The 27298-nt window shown below is 41.5% G+C and overlaps 1 protein-coding gene across 2 annotated transcripts in view; it reads left to right on the top strand.

Moving 5' to 3' along the window:
• Positions 1-27298, top strand: part of MAST4 (microtubule associated serine/threonine kinase family member 4) — a 348037-nt gene that overhangs the window by 298974 nt on the left and 21765 nt on the right. For both annotated transcript variants that reach the window (XM_047087443.1, XM_047087435.1), the window contains 11 exons: positions 868-935; positions 3882-3967; positions 11311-11519; positions 12885-13023; positions 14600-14732; positions 15598-15763; positions 17613-17714; positions 22350-22472; positions 22902-23014; positions 25084-25211; positions 25554-25744. In XM_047087443.1, coding sequence (XP_046943399.1) covers positions 868-935; positions 3882-3967; positions 11311-11519; positions 12885-13023; positions 14600-14732; positions 15598-15763; positions 17613-17714; positions 22350-22472; positions 22902-23014; positions 25084-25211; positions 25554-25744 — 1458 coding nt within the window. The remainder of the gene's footprint in view (positions 1-867; positions 936-3881; positions 3968-11310; positions 11520-12884; positions 13024-14599; positions 14733-15597; positions 15764-17612; positions 17715-22349; positions 22473-22901; positions 23015-25083; positions 25212-25553; positions 25745-27298) is intronic.

Here is a 27298-nt window from a genome sequence, read left to right on the forward strand (position 1 = left end):
TGTGGATTGAGCGGTTAAATGCCTGTGTCTTTTTGTTTGTTTCTGTTTTCCTTTTTTGTTTTTGTGTCTTTTAAGCAGACCACCAAGGTATTACTTTGTCAGGCATGTGGCATCCAGCCCATGCTGGATTGTAATAAATAACAATCAGTATTCAGTGAACACTTCATTTTTGTTAGTCAACATGCTAAGAGCCTTACACGAATATCCTATATCGTACTTATAAGAAACTAGTAAAAGATGAATACATTGTTCCCATCTTACAGAGGAAGAGCCTGAGGTTAAAAGGTCCCTAGTAAGTGCTGACTGTGGTGACCCAAGCCTTCTCATCATCAAGCGTCTCTTAACAACTGTTACTTCCTTTGTGACAAATTGCAAATTCTTAGTGTACCAGGAAGGGGATATTGCTCAGTGTATGTGAAAGAAATGGAGCAAGGAATGCTCAGCCACAAGTTGAGAATCATCTCTGAGCTGTGGTCAGTGTATCTTTGATGCCTTTCAGAGCCTCGGAAGACTTGCCTGTCTTGAGAATCCTATCATAAGAATAATCATTGACACACACACCTGCCCCAACCCCACCCCATGGTGATTGTGTCGACTACTGAATCCTGCTAGCTGAAGCAGAAGCCCAGCTCTCAAGTACCCGTGTCTAGGTGTTCATAAGAAATAGGGTTCTATAGAAGGGCATGTAATGAACAATTTCAAAAACAGCAGCTGGTGGCTCTTACCATTTTTGATTAAGATTTTCCCATGGGTATATTGAAGTAGAGAGTAAATTGTTTTTAATATCAAAGATATTACTTCTTATCTAGTTATAATTGTTGTATTTTTCTTAAACTTTGCTTTTTTTTTGTTTTGTTTTTAATTTAGAAATGGCTCAGTTGGGAAACTATGACAGTGGGACAGCAGAAACACCAGAAACAGATGAATCAGTGAGTGTAAGTGTCTTTCTTGATGAAATATGTTGGTTTTTCTCTTTATCAACATCTGGAGATTTGGAGTGTGTTACTTACTTTGTCTCTTCGCTAAGCATGTATTGTGCTTCTATGTGCAAGGCAGTAAGCATATAATTTTAGTCCTTTTTTTCAAAGAGAAATTAATAAAAAGAAATCATGCATGAAAAAAGAAAAATGCTAAACTTGGATATAAGATCAATGATGAAAAAGAGCCATGTGCTACTAAACATACAGAAATTGACCTTAGTCTTGCCAGTCCAATAAGATCTCCCAAGGAAATGGCACAGGAGATGTGGCATGAGAAGTTGCTAGGATAAGAAGAGGCAGAGGGAACATTCCAAGCCCAGGGAACATCCTGGGCAAAAACTGTGCCACAAGGGAGCAGAGTGCATCTGAGAGCAAGGGCAAGGAGACCACAAAGATTGGAGAGCTTGGGTAAAAACCTGACATACAGGTCCTTGTTGCTCATCTTTGTCAAATCTTTTCTTTCAAGGAACAATGGGAAGCAGTTGAACTTTGGAGGAAATGGGTGTGTTTGTGGGGTGGAGACAAGTAGACAGGAGGATGACCCAATAAGAGTCATGGCTTCCAGTCTTCTGACTACAGTCCAGACAGTAGATGGGGTGAGGGGAACACACAGGGGTGACCACAGGGAAGCCACTCAGGAGACTATGCAGTGGCACAGGTGACAGTTTCAGGATGCCGTCATCCTGGGAACCAGCCTGGAGCGAGTTGGGGGTGGTCAGAAAAGAGAGGTAGCTGTATTGCCTGGGGGCTAAGAACCCAGGCTCTGGAGTAACATTGCCTGGATTTGAAAGCTGGCCGTACCTCTTGCTAGCTGTGGGAATCTCTGTGCCTAGTTTCCTCTTGTGTAAAAAAAAGATAAAAGATTAAATGAGATAGTTTGTGTTAGATGGTTAGGTCAGCACACTACTAAATGCTAAATAAATGATAGTTGGCGGGTGTTTTGTTTGTTTTTTGAGAGAGACAGAAAGTGCCTATGGGCTGGGGACAGGGGCAGAGAGAGGGAGGGAGGGAGAGAGGGAATCTTAAGCAGGGAGCCCTACTTGGGGCTCAGTCTCACAAGTGTGAGATGAAATCACCACTTAAAAGCTCAACCATTTAAGCCACCCAGGGGTCCCAATAGTTATTTTTGTTAATTCTATCATATTTATTACAATTTTGAATGTGTTTAGATTTAAGTTTTTTTGGGGGGGATAGTCACGAAGAGCCATCAAACTAGCAACTATATATATGGTGTGGAATTTTGGGGCGCTCAGAGGGATAGTTTTGGGTGGAGTTCTGAATGACATAGGAATCATCCATGGGCATGAATGAGGTCACCTGGGTGCGGAAGAGTTAATGAGACAGGTGGGCTTTGAACAGCCCAAAGCTTGGGGACCCATTAGAGTGGAATAGTGGAACAAGTGCATGGTCCTTGTCCCGAATTACATTTTCTGTGATGGGGTGTTAACAGTGATGAGTGGACCTAAGACTTGTGCCAAAGGCCAAGGGGAAATAGAGGACAGAAACAGTTGTTGGGTTGAGCAACTAAAGTAGCCCAGAGGCCAGGGTGTTGGGTAAGTTACCTGTGGGACACGGAAGTCATCCAGGATGGTGAGAGAACTCAACCAGAGAGGAAGGTGGAAAGCTAGGTACCTAAGTCTCCAAAAGATGAGTGGGACAGCATGTTAGTGCATGACAGCCTCGGTTTGGAGAGGGTGACACGTACCTTAGACTCATAGGATTTCTTCTAAAATAATAGGAAGGGAATCCTGGGCTCCGCAGCAGACGCAAAGAGGCTGTCACTGCTCACCCTCTCAATGCTCAGATACATGGAGTATGAGAGAATTAAAGCATAACACTTTGCTTATTATTTTCCTTTGAGCTCAACTTTTTATTTTATGTTTTTCCTAAAGTTTATTTACTTGTTTTGAGAGAGACAGAGAGGGAGAGAGAATCCCAAGCAGGCTCCACACTTACAGCTCAGAGCCCAGTGAGGGGCTCGAACCCACAAACCAGGAGGAGATCATGACTTGAGCTGAAATTGAGAGTTTGATGATTAACTGACTGAGCCACCCAGGTGCCCCTGAGCTCAACATTTAAAGAGCTATCTTTTTGAAAATAGATATTTAAAGCCTCGTAAGAATAATGATAGGGAAGTAAAGAAAGGCACACGGATTGTCTGTTCGAGCGTCTTTGTTGCCGACTATCTTTTCCAAACAAAAGGTACCGCAGAAAGGACACAGACATTCTCTGGCCAGGGACAGACCAGAGTTCGTGTATCCATCAGCTCATGTAGAGCCACAACAGCCCGTTCTTTCCCGGCTGACTGAAACCTGAATTAAGGCTTGACGTTTTGGACTTAAGTCTCAAAACATGAAAACACCAGGATGAGGCTAACAAGAATAGTTTACAAAGGTAAATCAAACTTGGAAATTTTCAAAAGCTTGGTGCCTTCATCTCCCGGAAAAGGGGGTTCACGTACATGAGACTGAGGCTCTGTCATGAGAAGTAGTGGATCAGCACTGCTGTGCGACGTTGATCTTTAAAGTTGTCTCTCAGGTTCCTTTGGCTGCCAATACTGCACTTCAGCATATTAAACAGCAGAGCAAGAGCATAGGGGTGCCTGGGTGGCTCAGTCAGTTGAGCATCGGACTTCGGCTCAGGTCATGATCTCATGGCTTGTGAGTCTGAGCCCCACGTCAGGCTCTGTGCTGAGAGCTCAGAGCCTGGAGCCTGCTTCAGGTTCTGTCTCCCTGTCTCTCTGCCCCTCCCCTGCTCACGCTGTCTCTCAAAAATAAATAAATGTTAAAAAAAAGTTAAAAAAAAAACTGGAGCGTATCACGCTAATATTATTTATGTTGCTGTTAAAGCCATTGTCTGGAGTTTTCAGCTATTTTCTAACTTCCATATTTTGTTTCCAAGAGCTCCAATGCTTCCTTGAAACTTCAAAGGAAACCTCGGGAAAGTGATTTTGAAACGATTAAATTGATTAGCAATGGAGCCTATGGGTGAGTAATTCAAGAAAACTCTCTATTGTATCTTAACACACCTGAGTAATATATTCTTCACATTTATTTTAGGCCAAATAGATGTCATTAGGGACTTGAATTTTCAGATTACCGCTCCTTCACTGGTGGCTATAATGTGCGGCCAAAATCATTTTTCATTTGGATACTCCATCAAGAAAACGTATCAAGTGACCTGGAGTTATTTTAGAGGTATGGAGAAGGAGGCTTTATGAAGTCATGGAAGGTTTTTATATAAATCCCTGTTTCTGCCTCCTTTATTCCACTGTTTTGAGTGCCATAGTGCCTACTCCTGGTTGTAAATATGCATCCACACGCATCTACCTCTGGATATATATAATCTTTATCTCTAAACATATTTACACTCCTATGTAGCATTACTACTTAAGAATTAACCAGTACTTTGCAGTCTCACCACCAGTCAACCTTGTGAGACAAGTACTGCAGTAAAAAGACTGCTTGAAAACTTAGAGCAGTTCATTTCCTTTAGTCTTTATATCACACCAAGGTTTTTTTTTTTTCAGTTGATGTCCGTACTCCGATCACATTAGTGGTGCCCCTTTCTTTTTTTTAATTCTTTTTATGTTTTATTTACTTGTTTTTGAGAGAGAGAGAGAGAGAGAGAGAGAGAGAGAAAGAGAGAAAGAGAGACAGGAAGGGAGGGGCGGAGAGAGAAAGGGAGAGAGAGAATTCTAAGCATACTCCAGGCTGTCAGCGTAGAACCCAATGTGGGGCTCGAACTCACGAACCGTGAGATCATGACCTCACCGAAACCAAGAGTCAGACGCTTAACCAACTGAGCCACCCAGGTGCCCCTGTGGTGCCCCTTTCTTGATTCATTTTCATAGACATAAGCTTTTCTTCTCACAGTGTAGGGTCAATGGTGACAAGATCCTTCTGAGTTCCTTAGAAACAGGAAGGGTAATTAATACACATATTGTGTCCTGATCCATCTTAGACAGCCCAAGAGCTCTAGTTTAATTAAGTATTAATCTCAATTCCATCTGTATTTGGAGAGCAATAAACAATCCCATAGACATTTATTGCCATTTGTCACACATATGAGCAGATGAGATAAAAGCGATTTCTGTTACGCCACAAGGGATGTATCTCCTTACGATTTTTTTTTTTTTTTACCTAATATTTTCCACACCATTAACTTAGTGAAGAGCTTAAATATTTGTGAGTCCTTCCTGTGCTTCACTGATTTATTTTCAGGATTATGGCAAATGGTATATTTCCTGATGTAGCTTATAAATGTTTTCTGATATTTTATTTTTAGAATATTTTATTTTGTTCAACGGTCCTTTGAAACTTGTCCCCCTAAGGAAATTATTTGGGTATAGAGTTGTTTGTCAGTTTCATTTGTTTGTTATTTGGTTTTAGTTCGTTTTAGTTTTCAAGATCATGTGAGGATTTCTTCCTTCATTAGGGAAAAGACTGAACTTAGATTTAATGAGTCTATGGGTTTGAGCCCTGGTAAACTTTATTGGCAGTGGAATTCTAGAATAAGATGATCTGTGAAGCACCACTTGTATAAAATTTGGGCATATATCTTAGCACTATTTGGAGTTCTAATTGGTTGAGTAAACTCATTTGTAGTGCAATTAAACCACTGTATAGTAGATGAGGTATATCACACTTCAGGGAATGGCTGGGAATATACAAGAAGTTAAACAAGCTGTGAATCACTAAACACCCAGGATGCAGGCCAAGCCATTAATGGGCTTACAAGCTGCCTGTGGGAGCTTCTGCCCATCAGCCAAAACTTTTTTCCTCTTTTGCTCTTCTCAGATTTAATCTCTCATTACATCTCTGACAGATTTCCCCTTCATTTTAATTATTTTTAGTTCAAAATTTGAATGGGGCTCTACCCATTGGTCCACCCAGTCAGGAGGCTGATTGTAAGCTTATGTGTTCCAGTGGAACACTGGGTAGATGATCTGGGGCTGTTGGAAGTTTCCTTGACATGTGTCACAGTCTGCCACTCAGCATCCATGGCTCAGAGTGACACCGATGCCTCGACTTTGTGAAAATTGCCCGGCCTGGGAACTAACCCTCTCATTAGGAGGGGCTCTAAGACATCAGCGTTTTCTCCGCATCATACTTAGTGACGGTTCATGTTATGAAGCCAACCTGCTAATTTGATACCATCCAATTTCCTTCTCTCCACGTTACGTGTTTCGGATCCCTGACTGGAAGTTAGATGTCCCTTCACGCCAACTTAACACTTCGTAGAGAGCTAACACTTGCCGTGTGCCCGGCACCGTGTTGGTTTATATATACTGTCTTCTCGCAAGAGCCCTGGGTGGTGTCGATATTATTTCCATTTAGATGTGGGGAAAGAGAGGCTTGGATGCATGGATGGCCACAGGTGTGCTAATTCTAAACAGTGCTCTTTCCTTCTCTCAGTATTCTTGTTACAACTTGGAGCCATGTTCATTGGGTATAGAAGGCCTTCTTCTCGTGATTCCACCTGGATTTTTCAATTACGGCTTTGAATATTTTCAAAGTGAAAGAATAAAATTGACTGAAAAGATTTTTAAAAACGAGGTCCAAACCTGGGTGGCTCAGTTGGTTAAGCATCTGACTTCGGCTGAGGTCATGACCTTGCATTTCATGGGTTCAAACCCCACTTGGGGCTCTGTGCTGACAGCTCAGAGCCTAGACCCTAGACCCTGGTTTGGATTTTGTGTCTTCCTCTCTCTCTGTCCTTCCCCTGCTCGTGCTTTGTCTGTCTCAAAAATAAATGAAACATTTGAACAAAATTTTTTTAAAGGCTAAATTTGAAAGGCATGACATCTCCCACTTTGCTTTACTTTCTGGCTTTGCTGCGCATCAGTCTGTTTTACTCCTCAAAAGATGGGGTCATTTACCTAAGAGAGCCGTGAGACCCATGTGTGCGGGTTGATGGCCACCCCTCTCTCCTTGTAGCCTTTTTTCTAACACATGCATTCTTGTTCCCACGTACAGATCTGCTCGCACGGATTCACGTATTGCCTCTCAGACTTAAGCATAATTTTATACGCATCAGACATTCACACTCCCGAGAGGACTGATTCATTCTGCTCTAGATCCCATCAGCTTCTGATTCCATTTCTCCCCACCCTCTCACTACTCAGTTCTGCATGGGTGGAATGAGTAAAGCTTGGCTCACAGAGGACAGTTGCCTCACCCCCTTGGGTTTTCTTGCTTTAAAAGCAGGTCGGTGTAGGAAAAGAGACCCAGAAGCAGCCTTTTCAAAGAAAGTGAGGAAATGTGGGGCTGAATCAGTTCAGTCCAGTGTTAGAATTTGGCTGGTTTACACCTGTGCTTAGCGGCATTAGATGTCTGTCAGCTGGCTGCTGTTTGTCTCTTTGAGTCTCCGTCTCTCCTCTCCACTGACTTAAGTAGATCTGGAATACGAACTTACAGTAAAGGCGGAAAGGCATATGAGAGACAACAGTTATTACTAAACAAAGAGATTTATAGATTTCAGCATTAAGAGTAATAGTCCTAAAGCAGTATGGTATTATAAAAAACTGAATAAGAGAAACAGAAATCCAGCTACAGCAAATTCTAATTAAGAAGCCTAGTTGACTTTTGCAACTTGATCAAGATATGTGTGTCCTGAGGCAGTGATGTCTCAAGCTACCTATAGGATTAATTTCAGTTGATTTAGGTAAATTCCCCTAGGGATTAACTGATTGTTTTAAGTACATCATAGCAAGGGAAAGCAAAAAGATCAAGTTTTACAAATTGCAAATCTGAGAATAAAGATACGAGTCCTTTTTCACTTCAGACCACTGAGAAACCTGGTCTGGATGCTGGTCAAATTAGACCTGAGGCATCTTGCTTCTTTGTTCTTTCATTAAGTCTTAGACAGTTCTGTTCTTCCTTCTCCACTTCCTACTGTTCATAAACATATTGCTGAGCAGTTGTTTATGGAAGAAATGGTGATGGTTGATTAAAAATCTAATGTCAGCTATGTGACAGTCTAAAGTGAAGTTCATAGTATCATGTCTGAGGACCCTCAGCACTATAGCTACTCAATAGTAAATACTCGAAGAAGAAAGGGAAAGTAAGCTGTCTTCCACTTGACTGTCAGTCATAGGCAAGTGCTTATCTAAACATACTATTTGTTTCAACATTTCAAATTCTAATTTTCATTTTAAAAAGTAAATTCTGGGGGCGCCTGGGTGGCGCAGTCGGTTAAGCGTCCGACTTCAGCCAGGTCACGATCTCGCAGTCCGGGAGTTCGAGCCCCGCGTCAGGCTCTGGGCTGATGGCTCGGAGCCTGTAGCCTGTTTCCGATTCTGTGTCTCCCTCTCTCTCTGCCCCTCCCCCGTTCATGCTCTGTCTCTCTCTGTCCCAAAAATAAATAAAAACATTGGAAAAAAAAATTAAAAAAAAAAAAAAGTAAATTCTGTTTCAAAAATTCCTCCTCATGACAATATGTGTTCACCATTGCTTGTCTTCTATTTCTGAGGAAACCAGGTTGTTTTCTGTGCTCCCTTATATCTGATTCAGTATCTGTCTGTCCTCCTTCCAGCTTTTCTGTACGAGAAGCTCAAGGTTTGGGGAGGGCGAGGAGGATCTTGATTTTATCCAATCAGTATTGGGAAAAGAAAAATACTGTAAAAGCCTTTAGTCTGACCTAGAAAGAATGAGTTGTTGGTTAGTTAATTTAGAAGTCAGTCAGAGTAGGAAATCATTTTAAAAAGATGCATACTGTAGGGGAACCTGGCTGGCTTAGTTGGTTAGGCGTCCAACTTCAGCTTAGTTCATGATCTCATGGTTCATGAGTTTGAGCCCCACATCAGGCTCTGTGCTGACAAGAGCCTGGAGCCTGCTTCGGATTCTGTGTCTCCTTCTCTCTCTACCTCTCCTCCACTCATGCCTGTCTCTCTCTGTCTCAAAAATAAATAAACACTAAAAAATTAAAAAGATGCACTCTGTAAACATTTTAATTTAATGTAATCTCAATATGTGTAAATTAACTAGTCTTTTTTTTTAATTTTAGAGTGCGTGTACACAAGTGGGAGGGGCAGAAGGAGAGAGAATCTCTCTTTTTTTAAAAATGTTTACTTAGTTTTGAGAGAGAGAGAGTGTATAAGCAGGGCAGAGGGAGAGGGAGACACAGGATCCAAAGCAGGACCCAGGTTCCAAGCTACCAGCAGAGTTCAAACTCAGGAACTGTGAGATCATGACCTGAGCCAAAGTTGGACACTTAATCCACTGAGCCCCAAGAGAGAGAGACAGAGAGAGAGAGAGAGAATCTTAAGCTCTACACTCAATGTGGAGCCCAACACAGGGCTCGATCCCATGACCCGGGGAGCATGACCTGAGCTAAAATCCAGAGTTGAACACTCAACCAACTGAGCCACCCAGACACGCCTACTAGTCTTTTGATATAAGGCCTTTTTAAGATAGCCTATATAAACCACACTTGTCGTACATCATTTTTGTTTTCCACTTTTCACTGCTTTTAAAGGTAACATAAGAACTTGAAGCAATCTGAATGTAGGAATCTAGATTTGTATTATTTTGTCAACTTTAGAAAACCTTCTCACCCGTACTAAAATAGGAATTTTATTTGGTAACTCACGTTTAACACATTTATCAGTACTTTCCAAAGCATCCCACTTGTGTGTGTGTTTTTTTTTTTTTAATGAACAACAAAGCTTTTCCTTTTCACACTCCTGTTTCATCAGTTTAAATATTTGTTGAAATTAGTTAATTCTGATATGAGGCCTCACCAGAAAAACAGGTGTGGAGATAAACCCAGCTGATGGGAGCCCCAGCATTTGGCATCCTGAACAAGACCCATGGCCCCTGTGGAAGGTGTTAGCTGCCCAGCTCCCTTGTCAGTTTGTTGTACAGCGGGAATAACAGCACTAGATTGTTCCTTGGGTTGGTTATCTAATGTGTGGATAAAAGAGATTTTCTGTATATGGTGAAGGAAGGAAGAGAAGACCAAAGAAATAATGAGGGGGAAAAAAAAGTAAAGAAAAAAAAATTGAACAGAGACAAAATGATGTGTGATTTTGCAAGTGAAGGAGAAAGATGGATACAATAAGACAAAGATACACGTACACATACTTGACAGAAAAGCGATTTGCTAGTTGAACACTTGAGCGAAATGCATGAATACCAGTTAAACTGAGATTGAATATACTAAGATTTACAGAAGTGGATTACCCTGACATCTTGGTTCAGCAGGGAGTTAGGGTGTTCTAGTCGCCCTTACATTCTCTTTTTAGGAACAATGAAAATAGTGGGATAGGCATCTCAGAATAATCCCTCATTTTAGGAGGCAAACATTGGAATACTTTACTGTGAATGATTGCTGTTTGGGTAAATTATTACTTATTTGAGCATTTCCTAACAGTTCAAATCTATTCTCCCACAATAATGACAAGTGAGGAGTAACTTAAGAGAAAATGAGCTGATCGAAGACATTTTCCTTGTTGCTCATCATTTCCAGGTGAGGTTTTAAGCCTCCTCCTCTCTTTTTACTTGTTTGTTCCACATCAAGGTTCAGGGAGTCCATTGTCTTTCCCCAGCCAGAATTGGTTCTCTAGAGTGTTTGAGTGAGTCTTGCAGCAGAAATTCGGTGCAACGTCATTTTACAGTAAAGTTGGCTGTCACCTTGGCCATGGGTTGGATGGAAAGGAAATGCAGTGTATTATTGGTCCCCTTTTATGTTGGGAGAGGAATTTTCTGTTAAAACAGGCATAGGTGTAAATCATGCTGAGGTCTCTTCATTGTAGGACAGCCTCTTTATGACCTAGTACACACTTATCATTTATCTGGAAATGTCATGGGGAGTAAATTACCTTCAAACTGGAAGCCACCTACCCTAAGAAGCTTTGGTCCTTTTTTCAGATATCATTGGTATCATATAGAAAATTATTGTTTTAGTCATATAGTCAGTGACATATATCTAACGCCAAAAAAGATGTAGGTCATGGTATGTGTGTACTTTTGTTAATTCTTTTCCTGTTCTGACTTAAATACTGAATTTTGTTTGTAGAAAAACTGAAAACGTCAGCTACCTATTGGGAAATAGCTCACTCTGGAAACTGTCCATTTCCATCCTTGCCATGAAGACGAATTTGGTGCCTTATGTACAGCCGATTACCTTTATTGAAAGACTAAGAAATAAATAAACCTAGCTGTAAGCTTTTGCCTTGGAATGGAATGTATGTAGCTGCTAGGATAGCTTGTGTGAGCTGAATTCCAACTTCCTTGTGAATGTAAAAAAATGTTGACGATCACGTGGTTTCCTGTGCCCAGAAGCATCCTCACCTCCCGTGAACTCCAACTCTTATGCTCCTTTTCAGGGCAGTCTACTTTGTTCGGCATAAGGAATCCCGGCAGAGGTTTGCTATGAAGAAGATCAATAAACAGAACCTCATCCTCCGAAACCAGATCCAGCAGGCCTTTGTGGAACGGGATATCCTGACTTTTGCAGAGAATCCCTTTGTTGTCAGCATGTACTGCTCCTTTGAAACAAGGCGCCACCTTTGCATGGTCATGGAATATGTGGAAGGTACATCAGCCTCTGACACACAGAACGTGACCCCTGTATCCAGAAGCTGCTTGCTCCTTTGTGCAGCTGAGGCTTTCCCTGTTGTGCTACCCAATGGTTGTACCCACCTAGGAACTGAAGCCGGGCACTGAGATGGCTGTCTTCCCAGTCATTATCTTCTGATAATTGCTTGTAAAGTGCCTGCTCTACTATAACAAAGGGAAAATTAGTGCTTTTTGGAAAACGGTGGTTTTGCTTTTTTAATAGCTTTTAATCCTAACTACCTCCTCTCAATTGGTCATTACAGTTAGGATATAGGTGATGGAATTTTTCCTACCTACTTTCATTACATAACATAAAATCATTCGTGACACTGAGTTTCTTAAAGAATGAATTAAAAATGCATTCTTTGTGGTCTACGGTATGAAATTAAAAATGAGTTTAGGGGAAAAGGAGATACACGTCAAGAAAATCTAGCGCTCCTTTTTTTGACATTTATGGTTTACTTTTTAAATGTTCTTCTTTCCATCAGTTTTACATTCAATTTCTGCATGTTTGGCCATGACTTATTGAGATAAACAAAGTTAATAAAAGGCAGAGATGAGGAAAGGCCAAAACAATCTTCAAAAGCATCTAATTTAAGCTCTTGTAATTGTTTGAGCACAATCCCAAAACTATAAAATTCTAAGAAACATTAAATATCATCTAGTTCGACCTTTTCATTTTGCGGATGAGTGAACTGAAACCCAAGAGGTGGGAGACTTACTAGATACTTTACTAGTAGACACAACACAAAAGCGTAGTGTGCCTGATTTCCACCTGTTTCCCCCACCCCCACACACACCAGCACTTGGCCTTACTAACCTTTGTTGTGGTTATGATAACTAACATTTATCACACATTTAATAAGTGTTGGTAATGTCCTCAATTCGTTGCATATATCACCTCGTGTAATCTACTTAATAATCTTACAAGGGATGACAGTCTTACTGTCATGATATTAGAGAAGGGTGCCAGGACTAGCTTACCTAAGATCTCTCCACCCATAACGGAGCCAGGATTTGAACTCCAGGAGCCTAATTCCAGAACCCATGCTTTATACTGGTGTATTTTGTTCTTCAAATTTCATTTCCACTTTGAAGCCAGATCTGCTCTTAGGAGAACTGCTGCCTTAAAAAAATATATATATGTTTATGTTTATGTTTATGTTTATGTTTTTTATCGACACCACATCTTAGTTAAAAATGGGGATACTCTGCTCAGTCCCCACTTAGGAACTTGGTATACTGTGTCTGTGGGTAGATGCTATTTTATAATCTGCATTGATGGTCATCTTCAATCCTGGCTGATACTATACCTGCTAAGTCTTGTGTCTGTGTTTTATAGGAGGCGACTGTGCTACCTTGATGAAGAATATGGGTCCTCTCCCTGTTGACATGGCAAGGATGTACTTTGCGGAGACAGTCTTGGCCTTGGAATATCTACATAATTATGGAATTGTACACAGGGATTTGAAACCAGACAAGTATGCACACTGAGGACACAGATCTTTTTTTTCACACCATGCAGAAAGTTTTCTTATGTCTATAAAAATGTTTTCTTTTAATGCTGCTTTGCGCATTTTAAAATTGTCCTGTAATGTTCCCATATGACTTATTTTGGCAGTATATATGGTAATGTTTATATAGTACTTTAAAGGTTCTGGGGCTTATAATAATAGCTTCCAAGGAACAAAAGAAAAAGATGATGATAAAGCCAGGGTTAATTAAATTTTTAAAAGTTTGATTTTTATTATGTTAAATTTTGAATCATAGAATGCTACTAGTTGCTTTCTGGATGGTTTTTGCATGTGGTATTATATACTTAGATAACCCTTCCCTACTCCAAGATGATATATTTGATATTATATACTATCTCACCATTTAATGTAAAAGTTTTAAACCTATGTGACGTTCATTTTAGTGTCTGATTTGAGATACACATAGACTTTTTCCCCCAAATGACTATTATTCATCTTGACACCATTTATTAAATTTTTTATGCTTTCTCCGCTAATTTCAGACGGCTCTATAAGCATTACATGTAATATGTAAAGATTCTAAGTGTGCTGAGAACTATATAAAATTAACTCATGCTCATTCCAGAAAATTTGGAAGTACAGAAAAAGATTTTTAAAAATTCATTCATGGAGCGCCTGGGTGGCTCAGTAGGTTAAGCATCTGACTCTTGATCTTGGCACAGGTCATGATCTCACGGTTCATGGGTTCAAGCCCCACGTTGGACTTTGTGCTGACAGTGCAGAGCCTGCTTGGAATTCTCTCTCCCTCTCTCTCTGCCCCTATCCCATTTGTGTTCACACTCTCTCTGTCTCTCTCAAGACAAATAAAAACAATTTTTTTAATAAAATAAAATTTAAAAATTCATTCATGACATTACCAAAGACAACTATTAGAACTTTGGAATATTTCTTTCCAGTAGATATTCTTTCTCTTTACACTTCCTCTATCTCTTTAGTTTTTTAAATTAATTAAAATTTTGGTTTTTCCCCTTAAAATGAAATTTTTTTTAATTTAAATTCATAAAGCTGTCAAATGTGAATCCTTTGCATACATAAGAAATTTACATTTTGTGCTTAATAAGTAGAAATTTAAATTCGAGCCATAAGTTGAAATCTTAAACAATAGTACGTTTTTCTGTCCAAGTTCTTTATCTTATGTCTCACTTAAACCTTGGACAGATTGACGTGGGATTATTGGTAATCAATCCTTTATTGTTTTATTATGCTGAAAATAGATGTCAGAGTCCCACACTAGAATTTTTCTAAGAGTTCAGACCTATAAATGAAACTGTATGTGGCCGCTCCCAACAAAGATTAGCTGGACCCAGTGTCTGGCCCTCCCTTGTGAATTACACTCATGAGCCAGATACCCCTGTGTAATATGTTCTTGTGATTTCATCTCTTCCCGGGCTGGGTTCTATATTGAGATTGATACCTCTACACTAAATAGACTTAGGAATTGATAGGGGAAGGAGAAAGCTAAAAAAAGAAAAGAAAAGAACTTAAAAGCAAATGTTATAACATGTGTCCTTCTGCTTCATAGTTTGTTGGTCACCTCCATGGGGCACATAAAGCTGACAGATTTTGGATTATCCAAGGTGGGACTGATGAGCATGACTACCAATCTTTATGAAGGTCATATTGAGAAGGATGCTCGAGAGTTCCTGGACAAACAGGTAAGCTTGCACGCAGCCCAGTTCTAGAGGGAACTACAAAGTACGATATTGCCAGCGACATTCCGAATCAACTTGTATAAGCCAGCTTCACATTAGTGCTGGGCGTCTAGATGTCTGTATAAGCCTTACGTTTAATAAAGTGCAAATTGCCTCCATTTTTCTCCCTGGGCCTCTCTGAACTGTCCGTTCCTCCGCATTCCTCCCCCAGCATTATGGTCTATTAGCAAGACGAACGATGTAATTGCGCACAAGTGAGAATGTGAGAGAGACAAATGGAAAACTGTTTTTGTAAGGAATTCAGGAGTCTCAGTAGAGTACTCATGAAACTCATGATGCATTGTACAATCCCGGGTGCTAAAATCCCAGCCATGGCCCATTTCCCTTTAAGCATGCCTCATTACCATGTGCCCACAATCTGTTCATTGTAAAGTTACTTAAGGTAAACACATCTCAACTGTCAGGCTTTGATAAAGTAACCAGGATGTGAATATATTTTGGTCATACAAATACTAAAACTATCTCTGGTGGCAACAGATGAAGAATGCATCATTCTTTTAAGCGTTAAAAATGTTTTTAATATTGTGGAATAAGTAGAACCACCAAACAGGGTCAGACCCTCAATTTGAAATTGCACGTTATGCATAGTTTAACATTAAAGCGGCATTTAAATTTCCCTTTTTTGCTGTTTAAATATTTCATTGCCTTTGGGGTTATGGATGCTGACTTAATAATTGCTGTTCTTAAGTTCTCTGCCCATGTGGTTGAGCAGGTGCACTCTGGGCAACCTAATTGGTGTTTAGCCATCGTGTTCATTTTGATTCATGTCTAATATTCCAATTATTCTAATATTGCAATCATCTTTTAGGTCTGTGGCACGCCTGAATACATTGCGCCAGAAGTGATTTTGAGGCAGGGCTATGGGAAGCCAGTGGACTGGTGGGCCATGGGGATTATCCTCTATGAATTTCTGGTTGGATGCGTGCCATTCTTTGGGGACACTCCAGAAGAGCTGTTTGGACAAGTCATCAGTGGTAAGTATCTTCAAGCGACTATTGGAAAGCAGCTCTTTAATGTAATCCTGCGGAGTATTGCCGTCTTCGCTACTAAAATGTCAACCTTTACCAAACAGTTTAGCCAACACATTAAAAGAACTCACTCATCATAGCCCATAACTGACTGACAAATCTCAGGAGATCAATTTGTGTTGAAAATTGATCTGAGGAAGTTTCGTTAACATGGAATCTGGCACGGCGCTGGCGGTGTAACCGATTTTTATGGTGTGCTTTTTCTGCAAAAGAAATTCACGTGGGATTTGCAAATTATTTCCTTGCCGTCCAGTCTTCCTTTCCATCATAGGAACGTGGCACCAGGGAAGAAAAGGTTAATGTGGGTCACATTTACATAAATGGGGGGAAAATAGCTAATGGCACAGTGAAGAAATTAACAAAAATGTAATAAACCCTAAAACAAATGTCTACCACATAATAAATAATGAGGATGGGAAGGAAGCAAATTTAATTCACAGACTGTTAATGATTTCATTGGTGGTTGTTATGGTGTAATGTTATTTCTGTAACAGCTGTTCATCTTTCATTTAAAATTCAATAACCTTTAGATCTTAACCTGCACGCTGACCCTCGCTATTGTTACGCGGCTTGTGGCAAAACTAAATGATAATTAAATAGGCCCTATTAGTACCCTACCTGCTGTTTTTATAAATTTCCCCGAAGCATATCAAAAAGGCCTCTCCTCCTCAGAGTTTTATCAGTCATCACCGACACCTCCATCACCCACTCGGATACCGTCTGGACTGTGCTACAGGGCCCAACAGTGGAAAGAGAGGGAAAATGCGAGTCGGTACGAGGAGTCCCTTAATCACAGCGTTATTCTCTATCGTTGACTTTGCAAGCCAGGCATATTTGTAAACTTTAACAAAGTAGATTTGTGCGTTGCCTGCAGTGTATAACCCTTTTCTACAATATCTGAGCTGTTTATGGATTTATAACTAGGCTGTTTGCTGATATACCAAGGCCTGAATGGCAGGAGGAATCAACTGTTTAATTAACACAAGCAGCAAATGCTGGCTTTGTTCTCGATGCCTTACGGCTCAGATGCATATTCATGTTTTATTTTCCAAATCAGATTTAAACTGCAGCAGAGGAAGCTGGAGGCAGGCACACACAGAAATAACTCATGTTTTTATTGCATTTCCATACACACAAGCACACACACCTTATCTTCAGGCAAACTCCTGTGGAATGTAGAACATGTTCTCATATTTATGGCAGATTTTGAATACTTCCATTACTATGATTACTTTGGATTTCTTTGTCTTCAAGCTTAACACTTTGGCCTTTCATTTGTCTTTAGACATAGTTATTTTTGCAAAATTAACTCGTGCTTCTCAAAGCTGAAGAACTCTATGGCTGTGGCCAAATTCTCATTTAAAGGACAGTAGGAGAGAAAAATCTTACTCTCTTGATTCCCTGTACAAGCAATCACCTGAAACAGAGGTGTTTAGGGGTTCCCTCATATTAAGTCCTCTTAGTGACTAGAAGGAACAATTTGTGGTGAGCCAGTTCGGCCGCACAGAAAAAAAAAAAGATACAAAGAATCAAAAAAGGAAATGGAAGGTGCTGCTTGTTGAAATATTCTCTCCCTGCCTTGTTGACAGCTGTACTGTTTTATATCTCATGAAACAGTACTTCTCAAACTTGCTTATGCCCAACTGACATCCCTGTCAAAATGCAGATTCTGATTCAGTCTGGGATGGGGCCTGAAATTCTGTCTTTCTCACAAACTCCCAGGCCACATCCAGGCTGTAGGTACCCGGACTGCCATTTGAACAATGACATTGTAAGCTCTGTGTCTCCTTTCTAGATGAGATCAACTGGCCGGAAAAGGATGAGGCACCACCCCCCGATGCCCAGGATCTGATTACCTTGCTTCTTAGGCAGAATCCCCTGGAGAGACTGGGAACAGGTTAGAGCACATATGTTTTAATTTCGCTAATATGCAAGAAATAATGTCTTTGTGGAACATTAAGAGGTTCTTGTTTGTGTTTTGTTTTTTTTTTTGTTTTTTTTTTTTTTGTTTTGTTTTGTTTTGCCTAGGAAACATCTGTTGGTTGATGTAGGACATGACTACAACACATTATAACAATCATATTTTGTGTTTATTTTTTTTCTGGTTCAGAGCAATATGTATGCTAGGAAGGTTGGTGGTTGTGTGTCTTTGATTTTTTTTTTCTCATTGTTTTTTGGTTTTTTGGGTTTTTTTTGCAAAGCAAAAGTTATTTGTTTCAATAAATAAAATTGTCTGGAAGAAAACCTCAAGGGCACATGTAACTCTTCTATCCTGAAAAGCATGCATCTTAAATAATTTAAAATAGATGATTCGAGATGTACAGCTAAAAGGATTTGACCCAGCACGTTCTGTCTATAGGCTTTAAAATGGGTTATCAGTCCTTGAACTAATTAGTTTCTGGAAATGAGTGTCAGAGGTTTGAACCATGCTGTCTCATCATGGTGATCATACCATAGCCCAAGAAAGAGGATTAAAACTATTGGCTTTCAAGATTAAGGAGATAATAGATTTGTTTCTTGCCGATTATTTTTTCCCAGCTGTTCCCCATACAGGTTATGTTTCTGCCACTCATTTTCCTTTTCTAATATTCTGAATGGACAGTGATCCCAGTATAGAGTCCCAACCTGCCCTAGTATGTAAACTTATCTAGATGGGACTAAGTGTTAAATATAAGTACAAAACACAGTAGACCATTCCCATAATTTTCACCTGTGAAAATTTTTGTCTTGATGGGTTTTTTACTCTGAACTGTTGCATTCTACCTCATTGTAATAGAAATATCAGAAAATACTGAAGAAATCATTCTCTCCCTCAATTTTCCCAAGGCAAAAATAATTTGCAGCAGCTCCAAATACATATCTTGTATTATTCCCCATTTTTGCCCTCAGCTTCCCCAGTTGGAGGGCTCCATTCTTGCTTAAATATGCTCTGCTACTAGAGTTTATGGTAATGCATTGAAGCCCGTGGGCCATATTTTTGTCTTGGAAATAAAGTTTGATTGAAACACAGCATTGCCATTCACATGCATTGTTTATGGCTACCTTCATGGTAGAGTACCAGAGTTGAGTCATCAAACCTACCCACAAAGCCTAAAGTATTTACTATTCGGCTTTTTGCAGAAACATCTCTCATGGTCTGCATTAGAGAATCAAACAAGATTCAAACTGCAGGCTCACTTGGGAAGACTTCTTTGAGTTGAGCCTCTTACCGGAGGACCATGTGCATTTTTGCCTTTTGCAGTGGATGAGTGGGCCTTCGAGTAGGAAAGACAATACAAACGGAAGTTAAGGGCACAAACTCCACGGTCAGATTGCGTGCATTTAAGTCTCTGCTGTGTGACTGTGGGCAGGATGTTTCCCTTTCTGTGCCTCATTTCCCCGTCTGTATAATGGAGCTTAGAGAAGTACCCGCCTTTTCATGAGGATAAAAGATCATCCACTGTGGCTCTTAAAACCAAGTGTGACACTGCTGGCCCCGGTATTGCCATTTTCATGTTCTGCCCGTATAATCTCACACTTTCCCCCTTTGGACATACGAGATACAGAAATGGCGGTGGTGCCCCTGTCTTTGAGCTGATTGAACTCTTTGAACAGAGTACTTTATATTTCTTCCCTCCCCCCTATTTCATTTTCCTTTGTCTGGAGTAACTAGCAAACTCATTGCTCCCTGCCCTCTGTGACCTGCAGTCACATTTGCTTTCTGGCTCCAGGGATGTGAGTAGGTGTCAAAGAACGGGTGTCAAGGCCCCGTGCAGGGCAGAGTTCTGAGGCGTGATTTCCGCTCGAGCCAAATAGGAGAAGCGGCAGCATTTTCAGACAGCCTGCAACACCGCAAATATCTGTTTACGTGTGCTTGTCAGCTGTCCCGGGGAAGCGTTGGCCTGAGATACGTCTAAAGATGACGTTAGAATCGGCACATCCCTTCCAAAGAGCCCACTTATCTTCTGTGTTCTTGGGTCGGCTTGGAGAGTGTCCTCACGGAGTCTTCTGCCTGCTGCCCTCCTCTGAGAATACTTGGGAACTTGACTGGGCTGGATTTGACAAAACACGATTATGGTGATGGACCATGCATCCATGTTTATATGTGATACGCTGTGCGTTACCTCTCTGCTCATTTTTCTCCCTGCTACTGCTACTTGGGTTCTTTTCGGGGTTTGACAATTTGAGAAGCGAATCTCCTAGCAGAAGCTCAAAAAAGACATTTAAAAGGCCCTGACCCAGCTCTTGGTATTGTCGAGAAGTACGTGCCAAACAGACAGGTCCCATGTGACAGATCCCGTAGGGTCCAGAGAACGAGGCTGAGAATCCCGCAGGCCTGCCATGCTGCTTCCAATGACAGCATTTTGGATTTAATGCATATTTAGCGGGCAAAATAATGCACCGTGAAAATGTGCGAATTCACATTTGCCCGAGAGACTAGAGAGGCTGAGAAAAAGAGTGTGAAGAACATAATGGATGTTTAAGAAACTTCCATGAAAGGAGAGAGAACCTCAAGGGAGAACATTAGGGCAAGGGATAACTTGCAGTTGGGAAACTTGTCCTCCAACTAGACTTTTGAACTCGTGAAGTACTGAACGGCAGCCTGGTTTGTCAGACTTTACAGCTGCTCAGATGCGACGGACTTCCACCCGTGTACCAGCTGGGAGGTCTTGAGTGGTTTCTTCTTCACTTGGGTCACAATTTCCTAATCTAGGAAGGTGGGCATGCTATGTACCTCACAAGATTATGGCGAGGACTGAAATTCAGTATGTTCATGAAGACACCAAGTACATTAACGTAATATGTAACAGGAACTCCAGATACGATCAGTGCTCTTTCTTTCCCTTTCCCCATCCAAGCATGGAATTGATGCAATGCCTGCTTTGTGGGGTTGCTTTCTGTGATTTAATTGAAGAGAACTGGATGCTTCTAGTGTCTCGGGCAGTAGTTGTCCAAGTCAGCCCTCCTCTGCCCGCTGCCACTCCTATTGCTGTTGTGGTCAACATCAGACTCCACTGTGTGCCAGAAACACAGAGAATGCCTATGTAGCATCCTGGATAAAGATTCCAATCAAATGCTTAGTAAAGAAGAATCTGTTCTTCCTTTTTGGGGGTGACTTTCCCACTTTGCTCTTGCCCTGGCTGGGTTTGGGGCTCCAGTCTGCACCCTGTGCTGCAGTAACCTGACCGGCAGAGCCACGTCTCTGGGCCACACAGACAGGTCCCCCACCCCAACACTCAGGCCCTTTTCTCCTTCAGTTTGCATTTCTCATCCTGGTGTTTTGTTTTGTTTTGTTTTGTTTTTTGGTACCACACTGAGGACAGAGTGGGAAGCATGGTGACAACTTCACAAGAAAGGCATTTACGTCACACCTACAGGGCATCTCCTGGCAGGGAGGTGATGAGAGCCTGTGTTAGTCTTGTGAGAAATACTCCTTCGTGGTATTTTTTGGGGACTGATTCTTCCTTACCTCCCTCCTCGACAGTGTGTGTGTGTGTGTGTGTGTGTGTGTGTGTGTGTGTGTGTGTAAGGGCAGAGGCCTGATTCTCACACTTTGATTGTCTAACCTGTGTACCTGTTTCCCTTTACCTGGGGCATGATATATTTTGATGGGGCCTGCCCTTTCAAACCCTCAATAAAATCATGAACTAAATTAGGGGTGCCTGGGTGGCTCATTCAGTTAAGCGTCTGACTCTTGACTTTGGCTCAGGTTATGATCTCATGGTTCATGAGTCTGAGCCCCATGTCAAGTTCCACACTGAAAGTACAGAGCCTGCTTGGGATTCTCTCTCTGCCCCTCCCCCACTTGTGCACGCAATCACTCTCTTGCAAAACAAATGAATAAACTTTAAAAAAAATAAAATCATGAACTAAATAACTATGCTGATTGGCAAAAAAAAAAAAAAAAAAAAAAAAGCCTAAAACTTAGGAATGGTACCTGATTTTCATCACATGCTTTATAAATCTATGAAACAGGCTTGCCAGTTTCTTACCTAAGAATCTGTGATCCACAGAATCGAAGTCCTACCTATGTTAATGAGCAATCCAATAAAACTGAATGGAAACCATTATATACTATTCAGGAAAAATTCATCTTTATTAACCTTATCTCCGGCGGAAATGTTGCTGTGAACACATTTTGTGCCTTGTTAGAATTTCTTTCTTTTTTTTTTTTTTTTTTTTTTTTTTTTTTGTAATGAGCAAGTCTCCTTTGGGCCAACGTGTGTGCACATCCCCAGGTTCAGCATAATGTGATTTTAAATGTCCGCATCATTAACCTTTGAAAAATGGAGGAAGTCATAGAAAAATTAACAAAGGAAAACTGTGCCATGGCAACTGCTGTTAGCAAAATCAAATCGTCTTCCGATGAATTATGGGAAAATTTGGGTTGGGAGGGGTTGTTGTAGAATGAAAAAGTAAGATTTGCATGATTCTTTAATTTGTTTCTCTATTGATTTGAAGTGTTGGCAGGGGGAGGTGTTGTCAAAAGCTTTGCTGTGAGGGTAGTTTAATATTTTCCTCTCTGTTCTTTCCCTCTCCTCTGCACCCCAAGGTGGCGCCTATGAAGTCAAACAGCATCGATTCTTCCGTTCTTTAGACTGGAACAGTTTGCTGAGACAGAAGGCAGAATTTATTCCCCAACTGGAATCTGAGGATGACACAAGTTATTTTGATAGTACGTGAATTATCTGACATAAAACGTTGTTTGACCTTTACTTTGTAGAAAATTATCTCTGCTCGTGATAGAAGTTTCTAGTCTTGAGCCTACGAGTTCTTTTTTTTTTTTTTTTTTAACATTTATTTATTTTTGAGACAGAGACAGAGCATGAACGGGGGAGGGTCAGAGAGAGAGGGAGACACAGAATCTGAAACAGGCTCCAGGCTCTGAGCTGTCAGCACAGAGCCCGACGCAGGGTTTGAACTCACGGACCGTGAGATGATGACCCGAGCTGAAGTCGGATGCTTAAGCAACTGAACCACCCAGGCGCCCCGAGCCTATGAGTTCTTAAACATAATGCTTTGATATAGAAACTCTTAGGAACATATCTAAATTAAAAGCTGAAATTCTGAGTGATTGGAACTGTTACCAAACATTTCTCTGCAGCTCGGTCAGAGAAATATCATCACATGGAGACTGAGGAAGAAGATGACACAAATGATGAAGACTTTACTGTGGAAATAAGGCAGTTTTCCTCCTGTTCACACAGGTTTTCAAAAGTAAGTGAAATATGGCAGAAACCTACAGAGTCTTTCTGGAGAATCTCCCTCAGGCCAGATAGTTGGCATTTCTAAATAGGCGAACAAGATTGTAAAAATCACCTCTGTAGTGTTTTAGTGCTTGGGGTCTCCTGTGCTTAAAATTCCTTTTAGCCTAGGAACAGTGACCCCACCATCTTGATAATCCAGAGTCCCTACCTGCCTGTCTCACTCTCCACAAATGGATATCTTTTTTCTTGGAGACGCAGACTTGCACTCACAGTATTATCTATGGAGAACACGAGAGCCATATATGTTGACCTCACCCTGTGTGACTAGGTTTAGTTCATTGCCAGACTGTGGAGGCATCCTCCCCTTTCTCTGACCCTTTTTGTTTGTTTGTTTGTTTATTTGGTTTGACAGAGAGAGAAAGAGCATGTGCGGGGGAGGGGCAGAGAGAGAGGGAGAGATTCCCAAACAGCCTCCAACAGTGCACAGCCTGACAGCAGGGCTCGATCTCACAAACTGAGTCCATGATCTGAGCCAAAATCAAGAGTTGGACGCTTAACCAACTGAACCACCTAGGCTCTCCTCTCTCATCTTTTAATGAAGAACATTGAGCTTGAGGTCATTGTGTGCATAGCCCCCTCCTAGTATCACATGGAATACAACACAAAGGAGCAGTCTGAGTCCCTGACATCAGGTAGGACCCTTGGGGATTAGTTGATGCAGAATAAGAAAGTCTGGTAACCAATGACAGAGAACATAAGTTATATGAAAAAGCCTGTAGGAAGCCAAGCTCGAATTTTGGAAGTGGGAGAAGGTAATAAAATCGATGTCTGAAATGGATGCTTCTTACTGATAGTGGTAAGATTAAAACACACACACACACACACACACACACACACACACACACACAGGCAAATAAAACGAAGAAACCTGATAGTCCTGAGACTGGAAGAGCCCTAGGAAAATGGAAACAAACCTAAAGGGCCCCCTGCCTGCCTCCCTTGTGATATTTTCAGTAGCTATGCATTTTCTGTTGCCATGGCATTTTGCATGATGATGTTCAGCTTTTCTGTAACACATAGGGTTGATAAAGTGTTCATACCTTTTTCTATGTGGCTCCCTAGATACAGCACATCTGCATGTGGGCTGGCACTGACCGCCCTGTTTATAGGAAGGCCATGGAGAGGTGAGGTTTCCCTGGAGGAGGTGGTGGCCGGCCTACCCAGAGCCAGCACTGAAGCTTTGATCACACTGAGTGCAGGCTTTCCCCAGTGCCTGTTCTCTGGCCCATCCAAGCCAGGCCCTGGACTCCATTTCCTTCCTGTTAGCCAGCCTGGTCCTCACCCTAGTAGACCAATGGGCCATCTAAGGGCACCCCACCCATGAGAGCAGTGAGTGGCTGCATGGCACGGTAAGGATTGCTTCCTGCACTGGGCTCCCAGCTCTGTATTTTCCCTTCCACCTTTCCTGTGGGACCACAGAGGTCTCAGGCTTGCCTGAGCTCTGATCCCTTTCAGAAATGCCAGTGCCAAGCTGCATGTCTGTATATGTGATTTATAAGCCAGAGACCTCTGACTTATAACCACATACGTACTGCATCCCCCCACACACTTCTTGAACCAGGTAATTTATTCTTCTGTTTGCACTCAATTCCAATTCATTTTTCTCCTTCCCACCCCTGACTGGTGGCCATTAAAGCTTTCTCTCTGTGATTTTCTTTTTCTGATAGACATCATGGTTAAAAAGTAATCTGAGGTGTGCATTGATCCCCCGGCATAGAAACCCCAACGCGTCTATGGATTTTGTTTGCAGATACAAAGTCCATAACAAGACAGGGCAAGAGGGTGATGAATTCATAGCTTTTGCTCCAAGAAGAAAAAAAAAATACATACATTGACCATACATCTCAGGACTCAAGTAAACAGTATCGGAAAGTACCTTCTAAATACACGGTCCCAACTGAAACTTTAGTTATACTCTTGGTCTTTACTCCCAGGGTTTGGGTTTTTTTTTTTTTTTTTTTTTTTTCTGACAGACTCTTTCAAGAAGATATTAATAAACCCTATTGCTTCACCTCGCAGGTTTTCAGCAGCATAGACCGAATAACTCAGAATCCAGGAGAAGAGAAGGAAGAGCCTGGAGACAAAACCAAAAGCACAACATTGCCATCCACAGAAACATTCAGCTGGAGTTCGGAATATTCGGAAATGTATGTGAAACGTCTGTTAAGGGTCATGTGCAGTTGCTGCTAGAGCACTGATTCTTAAGCTTGAGTGTGCATCAGAATGTCCCAGAAGCCCTGTAAAAACACAGGTTGCTGGGCCCATTCCAGCGTGTGTGATCCACTAGATCTGGGATGGAGGCTTTGTAATAAGTTCCAGGAGATGCTCTTGCTGCTGGCCCAGGGACCACACTGTAAGAACCACTGTGCTAGACATGTCTTGGTTGGGTGTATCCAAGTTCCGTTTTTACCTCATTTCCTCCAAAATTCTCCTTGAACACCGTTTCCTAGTATGTATGTATACATGACTTTGTTTTGTTTTTAATTAAGGCAACAGTTATCCACATCCAACTCTTCAGATACTGAAAGCAACAGACATAAACTCAGTTCTGGCCCACTTCCCAAACTGGCTATTTCAACAGAGGCAGAAAAAGATGAAGGTGCTCCCTGCCCCAGAGACCTGCATGAGGAGCCCGAGGTCACCACTCCCGCCAGTACAATCAGCAGCTCCACCCTGTCAGGTAAGCGCCCCTGTGCGGTGCCTGCTGTTCACACGTCACCCACCACGTTGACAAGTGGTGGCTGGTGTTCTGAGTCCCGGGCTGGCCTAACCAGGTGGTGGCAATGGCTATTTCGTGCTGCTAGACTCCATCCATGGCCCCACGTCGAAGGCTCGGGGGATCAGCTCTTACAAACTGAGGTCCAGTGTCTCAGACCCCTCCTTATTGTGTCCCCATACAGTAAACCCTTCTTGTTTCAGTTTGACCCAAGAGCCAGCCTTAGCTTTCATGACTGGGTTTCAGTAGGATTCTTTGTCAGCAACCAGAACCACACTAAGGACCACTTTCTCTGTTGTTGGTGCAAAAGCAGGTCTCCCAGTGTAGTGTCTAACTGAAAGTTAGGAGTAAGGAACTGTACCAAATAGTGACACGCTCGAATTACCCTCAAAAATGTCTTAAATCACCCACAAGGTACAGCGTAAGGCCAGCTCTCCTTCTTGTGTCAAAATGGATGGTGGTTTCTTCAAAGGTGGTGGTTTTTGTTATGGGGCCATGTTGTGCCAAACAACTTACCTCTTCACGCTGGACTCTTAGTGAGTGCAGCACGATGCTTATTTTGTGAGATTCCCAGATGCTGTCTGTGCATCCAGGACTGAGGGGAGGAGTGAGTGAGAAATACCAGCACAATTCAGATTGGTATTTTACGTGCATATGAGGCGCCTCCACTATAGACATGTTACCTTTCCAGTCTCTGGGTAACTGGAGTACAGAAACTCCTGAGACCTCTTTCACTGTTTGGGAGGCAGTTAAACGGATTAGGCCTCTCTCTTTTTTTTTTTTTTTTTTTTCCTTTAATTTTTTTTTCTCTTTTGAGAGAGAGAGGAAAAGCACGAGCCCGGGGAGGGTCAGAGAGAGAGAGAGGGAGACACAGAATCTGAAGCAGGCTCCAGGCTCCCAGCTGTCAGCACAGAGCCCAACGCAGGGCTCGAATCCACAAGACATGAGATCATGACCTGAGGTAAAGTCCGACGCTCAATCAACTGAGCCACCCAGGTGCCCCTGGATTAGTTAGGCCTCTTCTTTGAGAGCACTTTATAATGTCACTTTTGTGTAAAAGTAACTTTCCTGACAGGAGTGACAGTATCTTCACAGGTTTTTAAAAAGGCTTAATGTATCATGGATATTTTCTGGCCTTTAATCATGGAGGTGTCCTCATTAGGTGATCAAACTTGAATTTCCCTCAGACCAAGCCAAGTGCACTTAGAATATTACTTGGTTTATAACAGTTTTATGCATAGCATATCCTTCTACAGAGAAATGTTCATGTATGCTTTTTAAAAAAAAAATGAAACATGGATATGGCTTAGGGTTGCTGCGATAAATGTCATCATTAAGCTCTCTTCGATATGCTATATTGATAATGCTGAACTATTCCAGGAATTTTTATGAACATTTTTTTAACTAACTGAATATTCATAGTGTAACTTTTTAAAAATCATTTCAAGGAAACACATTTTACAGGCTAGGTTTATTTCAGCCTCACTAAAAAGTTTGCCTCTATGGAAATAATGGGTT

This window comes from Lynx rufus, unplaced genomic scaffold (genome assembly GCF_022079265.1).
Source record: "Lynx rufus isolate CCGP_SWC_20201006 ecotype Redwood Valley unplaced genomic scaffold, mLynRuf1.p SCAF_1, whole genome shotgun sequence".
NCBI classification, from domain to species: domain Eukaryota; kingdom Metazoa; phylum Chordata; class Mammalia; order Carnivora; family Felidae; genus Lynx; species Lynx rufus.